At 42.3% G+C, this 16,051-nt stretch overlaps 2 protein-coding genes across 2 annotated transcripts; one reads left to right on the top strand and one right to left on the bottom strand.

Annotated features, from left to right (window-relative positions):
* Positions 1-210: 210 nt before the first annotated feature.
* K441DRAFT_553612 (radical SAM enzyme) lies at positions 211-1,170 on the bottom strand (the record flags this gene model as incomplete). Its single annotated transcript, XM_067643191.1, has 1 exon — positions 211-1,170. One exon carries the CDS (start codon positions 1,168-1,170, stop codon positions 211-213), a length of 960 nt encoding a protein of 319 aa, XP_067505815.1.
* A 203-nt stretch (positions 1,171-1,373) lies between these two features.
* On the top strand, positions 1,374-2,117 carry K441DRAFT_676203 (P-loop containing nucleoside triphosphate hydrolase protein; the record flags this gene model as incomplete). Its single annotated transcript, XM_067650931.1, has 4 exons — positions 1,374-1,410; positions 1,456-1,736; positions 1,784-1,972; positions 2,022-2,117. 4 exons carry the CDS (start codon positions 1,374-1,376, stop codon positions 2,115-2,117), a joined length of 603 nt encoding a protein of 200 aa, XP_067505814.1.
* Positions 2,118-16,051: the final 13,934 nt, after the last annotated feature.

Genomic DNA, 16,051 nt, shown 5'->3' with positions numbered 1-16,051 from the left:
AGAATTCTTAGTAGGAGGGAACCCTGACGTAAAATTCGCCCGTAATCATAGTTACATATGCAATTATATCACGTTAATCTTTGCACCTAATCAAACCGTTCCCTTCGCCATTGATCTCGCCATTTGATCTTGTCAACCCTACCCCCCTCCCGCTACAAGACTGCATCAGGAGCAGCTTTCTTAGGAAATCAACGTGAGTTTAATACCTATTCACCAATCTAGTCCCTGATGTACTTCGGAGCATGACCCTTCCTTCCGGCTCCAGTCATAGATACCTCCTCGATCCTTGAACGCTCTTTCATCCCAATACACGCTCTCAAGGGCTTTTCGTACCCCGACTTGTAGTATCGAATCGGATGGTTGACGACCGTCGCGGTCTAAAAATCTCATATATTCATCGAGAATGAGGTAGGACTTGGCCATAAGCCGGTTAGACTCTGCAACCAAAGATTTCTGCTCACTGTGCCGTTGACAGAAGCTTTGGTACTCTTGGTCTGTAATCAAAAACTTCCGGCCGTCTCGAAGGGTATCGCTTGAGTCGTTTTCGCCTGCAACTATCAAGACCTGGAAGCACTTCCAACGGAACGGCTGGAGAGAATCAATATGCTTATTCATGTCTTCTTGATGGTTGAGCCGGCAGATAACTGTATTGATCTTGAACTTGATGCCATATTGCATACACCATGATCTAATCTTGTATAACTGTGGCACTTGATCGCCGGATCCTCGACCAATCTCGATGTTCGTAGCTTCATCAAAGGAGTCGCAAGAGACTGCTAAAATATCGATGTTGCGACCGTGCTTCTTGACGAAGCTCTCCTTGACAAGACTGCCATTAGTGACTATCGAGACAGATTCTAGGCGTAAATCCTCTTTGCAGAAGTCGATCATCTCGCCGAGGAATTTACTGTAAAGGAAAGGCTCCCCGCCAGCGAAGTTGATTTTCCGCATGCCAGCATTTTTAAGTAGCCGTAAGCCCTTCTTTGCTTGGTCAGGTTGCTCCATGTATGAGGTGGTGGCAGTATGAAAGCAAAAGCCACAGGTCTTGTTGCAGCGACGCGTAAAGTGATAATTGACTGAGACTGGGCTTTTCCAACGGCGAAAATAGAATAGCTTGAGCAAGGCTACGATGGAAATAGCCAAGGCCATAAGGCATAGGGTGGAGTTCATTGTAGTCAGGTTGGAAATTATATCCAAGGTCGATGAGATTCTGCAAAAACTGAAAGTGCTTGGTTGCCCCAATTTTGATAGTTGGACAGCCATATAAGTGCGGGCATTTCCAATGTGCCAAATTACACAAACCCCGCTTCTGCTGCGTTGTACAAAGCGCAGCCTTGTTTTTGAAGGCTGCTCCTACGAGAAACAACGTCATCATGGATTCTTCTACGAAATCGTTAATATTTATCATAGGTAAGACTTTTACACGTGTCTCGGTGCAGTGTTAACTAAGACAAGGTGCTCCGGGATCTGGAAAGGGGACGTTGTGCAAAAAGCTATCGGGAGAGTATGGATTCAGCCATCTATCGGTTGGCGATTTGCTAAGACAATTCACATCTCTGTCAAATGCCAATAAGAATATTGTCGATTGTGTGCACCACGGAGAATTAGTGCCTGTAAAGGCTCTTACGCCCATCCTGAAGAGCCATATTGATGAGGAGGTCGAGAGTGGACGGAATATTATACTACTAGACGGGTTTCCGAGGAGGTTAGACCAAGCGGCACCTGTTGAGGCACTGGTTAGCTGCAATCTAGCCCCTGCTAAATTTTGCTAAGGTTGTCGTAGGTTGGAAGCCCAGTGCTTGTTCTATTCTTTGACTGCCCGGAAAAGGTGGCTGAGCAGCGCTTCTTAACGAGAAAGCTTACTGGCAGGGAGACGGATGATGGCCAGACGTTTAGGAAGAGGTACCAGGAGTTCATTGAGTTAAACTCAAATATAGTTGAGAACTATCAGACGAAAGATATATTGCTTAAGGTTGGTCTAGTATCCTATGGTAGTCGCCTGTATACTAATACCGGAATAGATAGATACAAGTGGAGATACTGAAGTTTCATATCAGAAGCTCCTTAGTGCTTTGCAGGATACGAGCAAATGGAGGTCGTTAATCACAATAGCGTAAAATCTATGTTACTAGACTTTTATGGAGATACTTTCGAGAGAAATGATAAATCTTATCAGCGTTCTAATACTGAAGTTCTGTTGCACGAAGTGACATTGGATGATTAACGCACAGATCATGATTAGTAAGCTTAGACCTTGATCACGTTTGGTTATCTCGGTCCCAGACGATCAGCCAATTATAAGCTGCTTACATAATAGATTAATCATCTTATGTTGTTGTCGTCTGGTACTTACCTCAGAAGCTCAGACTAAGAAATCGATTGCGCTGGCGCGCTAATCTCCTTCGGATATTTGATCGATTTCTTGGTCTGAGGCACTTTGGCGAGATTTGTATGGAAACATAAGCATTTTTAGTAAGGAAAACTCACAAACCCCAACAAAATTAATCAACATCCCCACAACATATTTTAAGGTAAAAATTATATCAAATTACTCAGGAGATTAAGCTCTATAGATTATGAGATTTTAGGCTTTTTATATTTTTATATGGGCCCGTACGGGCCTATACAAAAAGTGCTTATGCTTTTAACAACAGGAATTTCAACTTTAACGAAATTAATCTCAGATTCGGGAGGGGATAATGCAATTTAAAGCCCTTTGATGTATAAAGTAGCGCCCTAAAATTTATGTATTAACTTTTGGAGACTTTATTTTATTATGTCGTGGAGGAAATCCCCTTATAAAATTGCCAAAACTAAGATTTTTGCTTATGCTTTTAACAAAACTCGCCAAACGCTCTCAGACGTGATTTTGGTGGATGTTAGTCAACTTGTTAACGGGCCGAAGGAACATCCGCTCCAATCAAATTCACGTCTGAGCTCGCTGAGGTAAGTCTGGTACACGGTTCGGAAATTTGTTAGTCCCTCGCGCCGATTTGTATGTGATTCTCATACAAACTCACGCGCCATACTATTTTTTTAGCTACCAATCAACAACAACCCAACATCTTTATAAACAATTAGCCAACGTTACGTTCTAGAGCTTTACAGGGCGATTCTAACGCTGCCAAAATTATTGCCAACGGCCTGGTGGTTACCGCTACGTTTCGCCTAAAATATTACCACTAAAAACAGTAAACATTTAGCCAGAGCCCTCAACTATCACTAATCTTCAATATTTATAATAGATAGATACCTAAATAGCTAACATATTGTATCTAGATTAATTCTATACCTTATTACCTGCTTTATTGCTCCTCCGCTGCCCGCACAAACGCCTGCACGAACGCCTGCACGAATGCCTATACAAAGCTCTATATAAAGCTCTGCACGAGGGTCTGCTTGAAGCTCTGGTCGAAGGTCTGGTCGAAGGTCTGGTCGAGGGTCTGGTCGAGGGTCTGGTCGGGGTCTGGTCGAAGCTCTGCTCAAGGCCCTATAGAGCTCCAAAGCTCTACTAACACGCAGCACTAATATACTAGGAAGTCTCACAATCGTTTCTACAAACGTCTACAATTGCCCGTGCCGTTGTCCGTACAAATGTGTCTACAAACGTCTGCGCAAACGTCTGCACGAACGCCTGCACGAAAGCCTGCACGAAGCCTGCACGAAGCCTGCACGACGTCTGCACGAACGCCTGCACGAATACAAACTCTATTTAAAGCTCTGCACGAGGCTCTGCACGAGGTTCTGCTTGAAGCTCCGGTCGAAGCTCTGGTCGAAGCTCTGGTCGAAGCTTTGGTCGAATCTCTGGTTGAAGCTCTGCTCGAGGCTCTACTCAAGGCTCTGGTTGAGGCTCCGCTCGGAGCTCTGGTCAAAGCTCTGCTTGAGGCTCTGGTCAAGGCTCTGGTCGAGGCTCCGCTCGAAGCTCTAGTCGAAGCCGTGGTCGAAGCTCTGGTCGAAGCTCTGGTCGAGGTTCTGGTCGAAACTCTGGTCGAAACTCTGGTTGAGGCTCTGCTCGAGGCTCTGCTCGAGGCTCCGCTCGGAGCTCTGGTCGAAGCTCTGCACGAGGCTCTGCTCGAGGCTCTGCACGAAGCTCTGCACGAAGCTCTGCACGAAGCTCTGCACGAAGCTCTGCACGAAGCTCTGCACGAAGCTCTGCACGAAGCTCTGCACGAAGCTCTGCTCGAAGCTCTGCTCGAAGCTCTGCACGAGGCTCTGCTCAAAGCGGTAGCTACAAAATAGTAGTATATGGCGTACTAACTAAACAGGCCACCCGTATATATATTAAGGTAAGGTATTTAGAATATAGATGCTTACTAACCATGTATTTAGACCTAGGACCTTTATCTATAGTAGAAAGGCGGCTATAGATTCTACCTTTGTTAGTCCTTTATATAGGAAGAAAGTTAGTATTAACTATAGGGTGTTCTATATAGCTGCGTCTTATATTTTCACTACCTCCTTTTATTATCGCTTCTATTTAAGACCTATCTTATAATTAGTGTAGTAGATCTCTATCTATATTAGTGGCCTCTTATCCTCTATTGCCATTATAGCGCTCTACTAGTATAGCGTTAGGTCTCCGCCTAGTAAGCTAGTAGTTTTTATATTTCCTTTTTTCTCTCTACTACTTATAGGTAAAGGGCTTTCTAGCTAGTATATTTAGGCGTATCGTCCCCTTAAGGGGCCCTCGCTCCTTATATACATTTTAGTATTTAGTATATATTTTCTTTTACTAGGTAGCCTTATACTATAACTACTCTCTATATAGTGGTTAAGTTAATATATAAGTCTAGTAGTAAAACTACTACTTTACGTTCTAGTATCGCGCGTAGTATTTTTCTAGAGGCCCCTATAGTTTTATATAGGCACTAGTTTTATAGCTTAGCTAGCGGTACTAGAGAGCTTTTTACTAGTACCTTATTACTTAGTCCTAGGCCCTAGATCTAGGAGCTATATAGCATTATTAGCTTTACTACTACTATATATAGTAGGCGTATATATTTAAAAAAGGGTCCCTATATTAAGGTAGTAATTTATAATACTACTAAAAATACTACTACTTTTCTATAAGTCGCCTATATAATATAGTCGTTCTAGTTTAACCTAGAGTTTACCTAGACCCCTAGGGCCTTAAGGGTAGCTTCTAGTTTTACTTTACAGCCCTAGATATTTACTATTAAGGCTAAGTCGCTACTTATCCTTCTTTTCCTTATAAAGTAGATAAGCTAGTATTTATTTAGTGCGAATTTAGTACTATATTGTTTTGCCTATACAATATACCTATTATACGCCTAGGTTAGCTTAGTATTGTTTTCTACTACTATATTTCCCTATATAATTAGATTTATATTATTTATAAATCCTAGGACTATTATATCCTAGCTATTATTATATATCTTTAGTAGTTTAGATATAAAGAAAAGAAATAGGATTAGTAATAGGGGTAATCCCTATAGGATACCTGTAAGTATTAATATTAATTCGCTTTTATAGCCCTTAATTACAATCTTTATAGTATACCCTATTAGGAAGGTTTAAATAAACTTAATTATCTAGTCTAGTAGGCCCTTATTTCTCAAAATCTATAAAAGTCTCTTATATAGTATATTATTAAATGCTCTGCTTAGGTCTAGGCTTAGTATAGATATAATATATCCTAAGTAAGCTTACTATACCGCTTAAATACTAGAGGTAATTAGAGAGAGGGCTAAGAGGGTTAATATTTTCTTTCTTGCACCTATTTATATCTACAGTAGCAGCTCCTATTCTTCTGCCGCTTCTTATATATATTTTATAACTATTTTTTCTAAAAGGTTTCCTAGGGTGCTATAAGTATATAGTAATAAGTTTTAAAACATTAGTAGGTATTATATTAATTTAAATCTCTATAAAGGTCTTTAAAAAGTATATCTTAAATATACTTTTATATAATTACCTTATAAGTATAATTAAGGCTATAATTGCCTATTATAATTCCTTTAAAGGATCTTTTAATAAAGCAAAATATTTTAGTATTAAAATGTTACTCTTTTATTATATAAGATTGTTTTAATTAAGAAATATAATCTTTTATACTAATAGGCATTCCCCCCCTTTCTAACTTCTTATAAATAGTATAAGAATTAGTAACCTTATCTTATACTATTTAAATATAGTTTAAAAGTAGTTTAGAAGGGGTTTCCTTAAAAGTTATTTTAGTAAAAGCTATTACTATTACTTCTTACTATAATATAAGACTCTATATAAAGTCTATACTAGTAAGTCTATATATAATATAGATATTACTTATTGTATAATTACAGCACCTGTCGTACCAACCGCGTGCCTACGCGTTCGGTACGCCAGGTACGCGTTTACGCGTTCGGTGTACTAACCACTCGCTTATACGTCTGGTGCACTTATAAAGCACTGACTAATTAGGGGGAGGACGCATTAGTATATAGACTACGTAGTCTGCTTGATATAATTAACAGTCACCATCATCCAAAAGAGTATACGATACTATACGTATTTCGTGCCCCTGGATCTAACTTACTCGTGCTATTAAGTTAGTACGAATACTGATCAGTGAGCGCGCACAGATCAGCAATTACTCAATACCTCCCCCGAGCGATACTCGATAGCGACTACCCGTTTAGACTCTTAGTACGACCTGCTGGAAGGTCGGAAGTTGGGGATTATGGACTATTACCAACTCTATATACTTATTTAAGTCTTAGTACGGTTTACTAGAAGTTATAGACGTAAATACAGACCTTTACGGAACCCCCTATCCTTAACCCCCTTAAACCCTAAACCTCTTTGGACCTTACGGAAACCCTTTACCCTTTTACAAACCGTTACGGACCCGTTAATCGCCTTTACGGACCACTATAAGACCCCTTAAACTATTACGGACCTGCTAATCGATTTTACGGACCGTTATAAGACCTCCTCCACCCGCTATAAGCTATTACGACCCGCTATAGCTTATATAGATATACAACGCTATACAATATGGCAGATATAAGCAAGCAAATTAGCGAAGGTTAAAAGAAGTGGAGCTAAGCAGTCGACCTCACGTTTACGGACGACGTTAACGACTACATTAATTTCAAAATCCTTAAATACGGACACTATAAGCTTCTAAACGACGACCTATAGGAGTAATATAAGGAAGACTTTGCGGACTTTACGGAAGCTATTCTAAAGACTTATAACCCTACTACCATCCGTAACCTACGAACCCTTTTACGTCACTAAGGTATATAGGTTAAAAAAGATAAATGAGTTACTGTTGTATGGTCCTTATATAATATAATATAGGAGGAGGACCAAACGGAATAGACTAAAGAGAAAATCCTAGACTAGGTTAAAGCTATGAATAATCTCTCTACTTCTCCCAAACTTAATAGTATCGCTGGCCTTATACCTAACCTACTTAACCAAATTCGTCCTATAAACCTAACCAATTTCGGAATTAATCTTACGGGCTAAAGTACACCTAGTACCCAAGTTACGGACTATAATACCCCCGTAAACTAAAATATGGACTAAAACCCTTCCGTTAATAAAGCTATAGATCCGTAACCTGCCTAAGTTATAAATCCGCAAGCTATATATCCGCAAACCATATATCCGCAAGCTATATATCCGTAAGCTATATATCCGCAAGCTACAGATCTATAAGTTATAGATCCGTAATATACCTAAGCGAAGACCTATGGTAAGGAACTAGCTAACCTAGCCAAGCTCTATACTGACAAATCTAAGTATAGCGGTGAAAATAATAATTTTAACTTTAAACTAACCATCTTTACGGACCTTTGCTAAAAGGCTAATATTCCTGTATAATTACAGCACCTGTTATACCAACCGCGTGCTTACGCGCTCGGTACGCCGAGTACGCGTTTACGCGTTTGGTGCACCAACCACCCGCTTACGCGTCTGGTGCACTTCTGAAGCACTGACTAATTAGGGGGGAGGCGCATCAGTATATAGACTACGTAGTCTGCTTTATACAATTGACAGTTACCACCCGTCTAAATGAGCATACGATACTATACGTATTTCGTGCCCCTAGACACGACTCACTTGTACCATTAAATTGGTATAAACACTGATTAGTGAGCGCGCACAGATCAGCAATCACTNGACACCTCCCCCCGAGCGATACTNGACAGCNACCACCNGTTTATATCCTAGTACGACCTGCTGGAAGGTCGGAAGTTGGGGATTACGGACCTATCACCAACTCTGTATACTTATTTAAGTCTTAGTACGGTTTACNNGAAGTATAATAGACGCGAATACAGACCTGTACAGGAACCCCCTACCCTCGAACCTCGAACCCCTATCCTTACTANACCTCCCCCAGACCCCTTACGGAGACCNCTTACCCTTCTANGAACCGCTACGGACCNGTTAATTACCTTTACGGACCGTTANAAGCCCTTACAGAAACCCCCTACCCTCCTGCAAACCCTTATGGACCNATTATCCGCCTTTACGGACCACTACAAGACCCTTCTACCCGCTACGTANAATACTACANAGTATGGCAGATATNAGCAAGCAAGTCAGCGAAGGTNAAAAGAAGTGGAGTTAAGGAGTCGACCTTACGTCTACNAACGACGTNAACGACTATATTNAATTCAAACTCCTTAAATACGGATACTTTAAGCCTACGAACGATGACATGTGGGAGTAATATAAGGAAGACTTTGCGGACTTTACGGAAGCTACTTTTAAGGCCTGCAGCCTTATGACCATCTGTAACCTACGAACCCTCCTCCGTAACTACGGCGTATGGGTTAAAAAAGACAAACACGTCACTGTTGCACGGTCTTTATATAATGTAATACATAAGGAGGACCAAACGGAATGGACTAAGAAAGAAATCCTAGACCAGTTCAATACTACTAAGGAACTCTTTGCTTCTTCCAAACTTAATATAATTGCTGGCCTTATACCTGACCCACTTAACCAAATTCGTCCTACAGACCTAAACGCCTTTGGAATTAATCTTACGGGCTAGAGTATACCTAGTACCCAAGTTACGGACCGTAATACCCCTGTAAACCAAAATACGGACTAAAACACTTCCGCTGCTCAAGCTATAGATCCGCAAACTACATGTCCGCAAGCTACAGATCCGTAAGCCATATATCCGCAAGCTATAGATCCGCAAGCCACATATCCGCAAGCTACAGATCCGCAAGCTATAGACCCGCAACCTACCTAAGTAAAGACCTATGGCAAGGAACTAGCCAACCTGGCTAAGCTCTATACCGACGAATCTAAGTACAGCGGTGAAAACGACAACTTTGACTTCAAACTGACCATTTTTACGGACCTCTGTCAGAAGGCTGACATTCCTAAACAAGAGTTCAGCCAAGCCTACTCTACCATACTGCGCGGCCTAGCACTTGACCACTACTACACCAACCTTAAGAGCAACCCCCTTGGTGTCCCCTTTAATAAGCTATGTGAAGCTACCCGCAACTACTTTAAAGGACCGGAATATAGGCGTAATATCCTTACCCAATGGAATGCGACCAAGCTACGGACCGTAATCGACAAGAACACCGAAAAATCGACTATAGAGTGTCTGCAAATCCTTATTAAAGACCTCCGGCACCTATAGCACGGCCTTAACGCCAAGCTTCGAACAGACGACTTCCTGCACAATAAACTTATTACGGCTTGCCAGGAAGTAGAGCCCTGTAAGTACGCCTATTACAAGCCTACAGACACCTTAGCTGGCCTTATCAATGACCTACGCTCCTCTATTATAACGTACGAAGTCTCAAACCCACCAAGCAGCACTCAAGCCTTCGCTACGGATATTCAATATCCGCAAACAGACTCAGAAGCCTATTTTACGGACCGCCGCTACCGCCAGTAGTACCCGTACCGACCAAACCCCACCCGTAACCCCCGCAGCAACCCCCGTACGAAAGCATATCCACGCAGACGAACTAGCTAGAAGTACTTCGTGTGCGGCAAGGAAGGATGTTGGTCTATAAGGCATACCCAGGAAGAACGTAACAAGTCTAGGAAGAGACTTAATAACCGGATCAACCAGTTTATTTTAGAATACGAAGGAGAGGAAGCAGAGGAGCCCCCTAACGAGTTAATAGAAGCCCTTATAATTGACTTTAACTCAGACACTTAGGAACAGGAGACCTCAGAGACATTCCTAACTACTTTTGGACCTTTTACGGACAGTTAAGCCTTTAATACTATGACCGTATTAGCCAACCGCTCCTTTATACACTCAATTACACCCAAAAACTGGCCCGCAAGTACACCCGTTGGACCCATTACGGACGTTACGGACCGCGAACAGGACCCATTTGCATATATTACTACAGAACGCTATACCCCCAAAGAATTCTATGGCGTTATAATCGATACAGGTGCCTCTAAGAAGTCTACTGCAGGTTACGGACAATATCTTGTATATAAGACTACCGTAAATAATAATACGGACATTAACACTATACAAGCTGGGGCCGTAAACGTCCAATTTGGCATTGGTTCAACCGCATTAATTAGATTAGTTGCAGTTAAGACCCCAATTAGCCTAGTTGACTTCCACATAGTAAAAGCGGACACCCCTTTCTTACTTTGCCTTGCGGACATGGATAGGTTACAGGTTTACTATAACAATATTACAGACACCTTAATCGGCCCCGCAACTGCCCCAGGAAGTAAGTATATTACCCTACCAATTACACGACAATTTGGACACCCGTTCCTTATATAGGGAGAGACTTTACAGACCTACATTTAGGAATCTTTCGACTATAACCCGTGCTATCTTACCAGTACGGAGATCCACCGTCTGCACCGCCGTTTCGGCCACCCGTCAGCCGAAAAGCTATATAGAGTCCTTAAACACTCTGGACACGACGACGTTAATAGGAAGGCAGTTGATTACCTAACCAAATACTGCTCCTTTTGCCAGAAATACGGACGTTCCCCAGGCCGATTTAAGTTTACCCTTTGTGAGGACCTTGACTTTAACCACTCAGTATACGTAGACATTATGTACATCAACGGCAGCCCAGTATTACATATAATTAACGAGGCAACCCGCTACTAAGCCGCCCGTTGGTTGCAAAATATATCTATAAAACATACTTGGGACATTTTACGGACCTACTAGATTAACACATACCTTGGACCCCCTGAGTATATCACCCACGACGCTAGTAGGAACTTCATTAGTAAGGAATTCCAACAGTACGCTACGGCCATGGCTATTTCAACAAAAGCCGTTCTAGTTGAGGCGCACTAGTCCGTTGGACTTATTAAGCGAGCTTACCTAGCTTTACGGAGAGCTTACCAGATTATTACGGACGAGTGTAAGAATATCTAAAAAGAACTAGCTTTACAGATGGCCGTAAAAGCCGTTAACAATACCGCTGGCCCTGACGGACTGGTACCTACCCTCTTAGTCTACGGAGCCTACCCAAGGATGAGCAAACTGGATCCTCCTGCCCCGTCCGTTACGGATCGAGCAGCTGTAATACAGAAGGCAATGGCCGAAATAGTCAAATTACGGGCTAAACAAACTGTTAATAACGCTCTGCACCACCGCAACGGACCTAATACAACCCCAGTACACAACCTCCTGCTTAACTCTAAAGTCCTCGTGTGGCGGGAAAGCGGCAATTGGACTGGACCTTACCGTCTACTAGCCGTAGAAGACGAAACCTGCTGTATATAGCTCCCTAGCGGACCGACAAGCTTCAGAAGCACGTCCGTAAAACCCTATTTTTGGTCTAAAAACACCCATGATATTGAGCCAGACGAACTAGAAGTAACCGCCGAACCAGACAAACCAGAAATGACTGCCGAATTAGATAAACTGGAGGCACCCTTGCCTACCCTAGAGGTCCCCTAGAAACCCACTAAACCTACTAAACCTGCCGTAAAGCGTGGCCGAGGACGCCCCCGTAAGAATCCCGTAACGGAGAACCACCTAACCTCCGCAGGCACATCCGCAAAGCAATCTCCGCCTGCGGATATATCAGTTCTAGTACAGGAAACCCCTTTTACGGACTTACGGCGTAAAGAGATCAACGGACTACTTGAAAAGGGTATCTTTGCAATTATAACGGAGAGAGACGTTCCGTAAGGCGTCCGTATATTTAACTCACGCTTCATTGACGAGATTAAGCACCCTGGTACTGACAAAGCCTTTAAGAAATTAAGGCTCGTTGTACAAGCTTATAACGACTAGGGAAAGGACCTAGTCCTTACGCAATCGCCTACAATTCAACGGGTCAGTCAACGGATTATACTCGCACTTACGCCTGGACTACAGCAAACCAAATCCATAGCCCTTTACTTACGGGACATCTCACAAGCCTACGTGCAGTCTAATACCTACCTAAGCAGGGATATCTTTATACGACCACCCTATAAGCTTAACCTACAACCAGGAACAATTTTACGGGTCGTAAAACCTCTTTACGGAGTACCAGAAGCCGGAAACCATTAGTTTAAGACATACCACCAGCACCACGTTAGTAAACTCAAAATGGAACAGTCGACCTACGACCCCTGCCTCCTATACAGCCCATTAAACGGCCTTAGTATTATTAGACTCCAAACAGACGATACCCTCTTCTTAGCAGACCGGACATTTGCGGACGCTAAAGAGACTAAACTGCAAGAAGCTAAGTTCCTGGCAAAGCCGCGAGAGCAGTTAACTAAGCAGACTCCAATTAAGTTCAACGGAGGCTTAATTACACAAAAGGGCAACTTAATCCAGCTAACCCAGGAACGCCAAGCTCAAAACCTAAAGCTCGTTACAGCAAAGCCTACGGACCTCACCAGTTCCCNCGGAGAGACCCGTAAGACCNTAAATANAAAGGACNAATACGCTGCACAGCGTGCAAGAGGCGCCTANATTGCCANAGTCTGCCAACCCGAATCTGCCTACGACTTGTCCTTTGCGGCCCAGGCAGTAGATCCGCAAGAAGAAAATATNAAGNAGCTTAATAAGCGCATTNAGTNGCAAATTGACAATGCAGCAAGGGGACTTACTTTCGTACCACTAGACCTAAGTTCCCTTAGCTTACTGGCATTTACGGACGCCTCCTTTGCCAATAACAAAGACCTATTATCACAAATCGGCTTTGTAATTGTACTTACGGACCACAATCAGGACGCAAATATACTGCACTGGTCTTCAATTAAGTGCAAACGAGTAACCCGTAGTATACTAGCTTCTAAACTATATACACTAGCTCATGGATTTGATATAGCAGCCGCAATTAAATCAACGGTCCAGAAGATTCTACAACTGGAGCAGTTACCCCTGGTTTTATGCACCGATTCAAAGTCCCTTTACGACTGCCTAGTTAAACTAGGTACGACACAAGAGAAGAGGCTTATGGTCGACCTAATGTGCTTACGTCAGGCCTACGAACGACGTGAGATTACGGAGGTTAAATGGATCAGCAGCGGAGACAACCCAGCAGACGCCATGACTAAGGCAAAGCCGTATTAAGCTCTTAAAACCCTAATTAACACAAACAAGCTCAACCTAAAGGTCACAGAATGGGTAGAGCGAGACTAACGGAGCATTTACGGTTCAGCCACAGCCCGTCGGAAGGCCGTACGGTGCATTCACGGCCCGTTAAAAGGCCGTACAGTTCATTTTACGGACCGTAAGCAGGACTTACGGCCAGCTTGGAGCACCATTTGGAAGGCAACCCAGAAGGCACCTCAGGAGGGATTTCCTATGTATTTTCTTATGTGTTTTATGGTTCTATTAAGACAATTACGGAGGCTATACATAAGTGGTTTCATTTTCCAAGTACCGCCAGTGTATAATTANAGCACCTGTCGTACCAACCGCGTGCTTACGCGCTCGGTACGCCGAGTACGCGTTTACGCGTTTGGTGCACCAACCACCCGCTTACGCGTCTGGTGCACTTCTAAAGCACTGACTAATTAGGGGGAGGCGCATCAGTATATAGACTACGTAGTCTGCTTTATACAATCGACAGTCACCACCGTCTAAATGAGCATACGATACTATACGTATTTCGTGCCCCTAGACACGACTCACTTGTACCATTAAATTGGTACAAACAATTCCTAAATAAGAGTTCAGCCAAGCCTACTCTACTATACTGCGCGGCCTAGCACTTAACCACTACTACACCAACCTTAAGAGTAACCCCCTTAGTGTTCCCTTTAATAAGCTATATAAAGCTACCTATAACTACTTTAAAGGACCGGAATATAAGCGTAATATCCTTACCTAATAGAATGCGACCAAGCTACGGACCGTAATTAATAAGAACACTGAAAAATCGACTATAGAGTGTCTGCAAATCCTTATTAAAGACCTCCGGCACCTATAGTACGGCCTTAACGCTAAGCTTCGAATAGACGACTTCCTGCACAACAAACTTATTACGGCTTACTAGGAAGTAGAGCCCTGTAAGTATGCCTACTATAAGCCTGTAGATACCTTAGCTGGCCTTATTAATAATTTACGCTCCTCTATTGTAACGTACGAAGTCTTAAACCCGCCAGGCAGCACTTAAGCTTTCGCTACGGATATTTAATATCCGCAAATAGACTTAGACGTCTACTTTACGGACCGCCGCTACCGCTAGTAGCACCCGTACCAACCAAGTCCCACTTATAACCCCCATAGCAACTCCTGTATAAAAGTATACCCCCGTAGATGAATAAGCCAGAAGTGCTTTATATGTAGTAAGGAAGGATGTTGGTTTATAAGGTATACCTAGAAAGAACGCAATAAGTCTAAGAAGAGATTTAATAGACAGATTAACTAGTTTATCTTAGACTATAAAGGAGAGGAAGTAGAAAAGTCTTTTAATAAGTTAATAGAAGCCCTAATAATTGACTTTAACTTAGATACTTAGGAACAGGAGACCTTAGAGACGTTTTTAACTACTTTTAGACCTTTTACGGATAGCCAAGCCTTTAATATTATGACCGTATTAGCCGACCGCTCCTTTATATACTTAATTACACCCGAAAACTGGCCTATAAGTATACCCGTTGGACCCGTTATAGACGTTACGGACGTTATGGACTACGAACAGGACCTATTTATATATATTACTACAGAACGCTATACCCCCAAGGAATTCTATGGTGTTATGATTGATATAGGTGCCTCTAAGAAGTCTACCGCAGGCTATGGACAATACCTTGTATATAAGACTACCATAGATGATAATACGGATATCGATATTATGTAAACTGGGGCCGTAAACGTCTAGTTTGGCATTGGCTTAACTGCATTAATTGGATTAGCCAAAGTTAAGACTCTAATTGGCCTAGTTAACTTCCACGTGGTAAAAGCGGACACCCCCTTCCTACTCTGTCTTGCAGATATAGATAGGCTATAGGTATACTATAACAATATTACGGACACCTTAATCGGCCCCGTAACTGCCCTAGGAAGTAAGCATGTTACCTTACCAATTACACGATGATTTGGACATCTGTTCCTTATATGGGGAGAGACCCTACGGACGTATATTTAGGAATCTTTTGACTATAACCCGTGCTACCTTACTAGTACGGAGATCTACCGTCTGCACCGCCGTTTCGGCCACCCGTTAGCCGAAAAGCTATATAGAGTCCTTAAACGCTCTGGACATGATGTTAATAAAAAGGCAGTTAATTACCTAACTAAATACTGCTCCTTCTGCTAGAAATACGGACGTTCCCTAGGCTAATTTAAGTTTACCCTTTATAAGGACCTTGACTTTAACTACTTAGTATACGCGGATATTATGTATATTAACGGCAGTCTAGTATTATATATAATTAATAAGGCAACCCACTACTAAGCCGCCCGTTAGTTGCAAAATATATTTATAAAATATACTTAGGATATTTTACGGACCTGCTGGATCAATATATACGTTGGACCTCCGTAGTATATCACCCACAACGCTAGTAGGAACTTTATTAGTAAGGAATTCCAGCAGTATGCTATGGCTATGGCTATATTAATAAAAGCTATTCTAATTGAGGCGTATTAGTCTATTAGGCTTATTAA

The sequence above is a fragment of the Cenococcum geophilum genome (genome assembly GCF_001692895.1).
Source record: "Cenococcum geophilum 1.58 unplaced genomic scaffold K441scaffold_14, whole genome shotgun sequence".
Taxonomy (NCBI): Eukaryota; Fungi; Ascomycota; class Dothideomycetes; order Gloniales; family Gloniaceae; genus Cenococcum; species Cenococcum geophilum.
The sequence above is the reverse complement of the archived record's forward strand: the minus strand, read 5'-3'. Positions and strand labels throughout refer to the sequence as shown.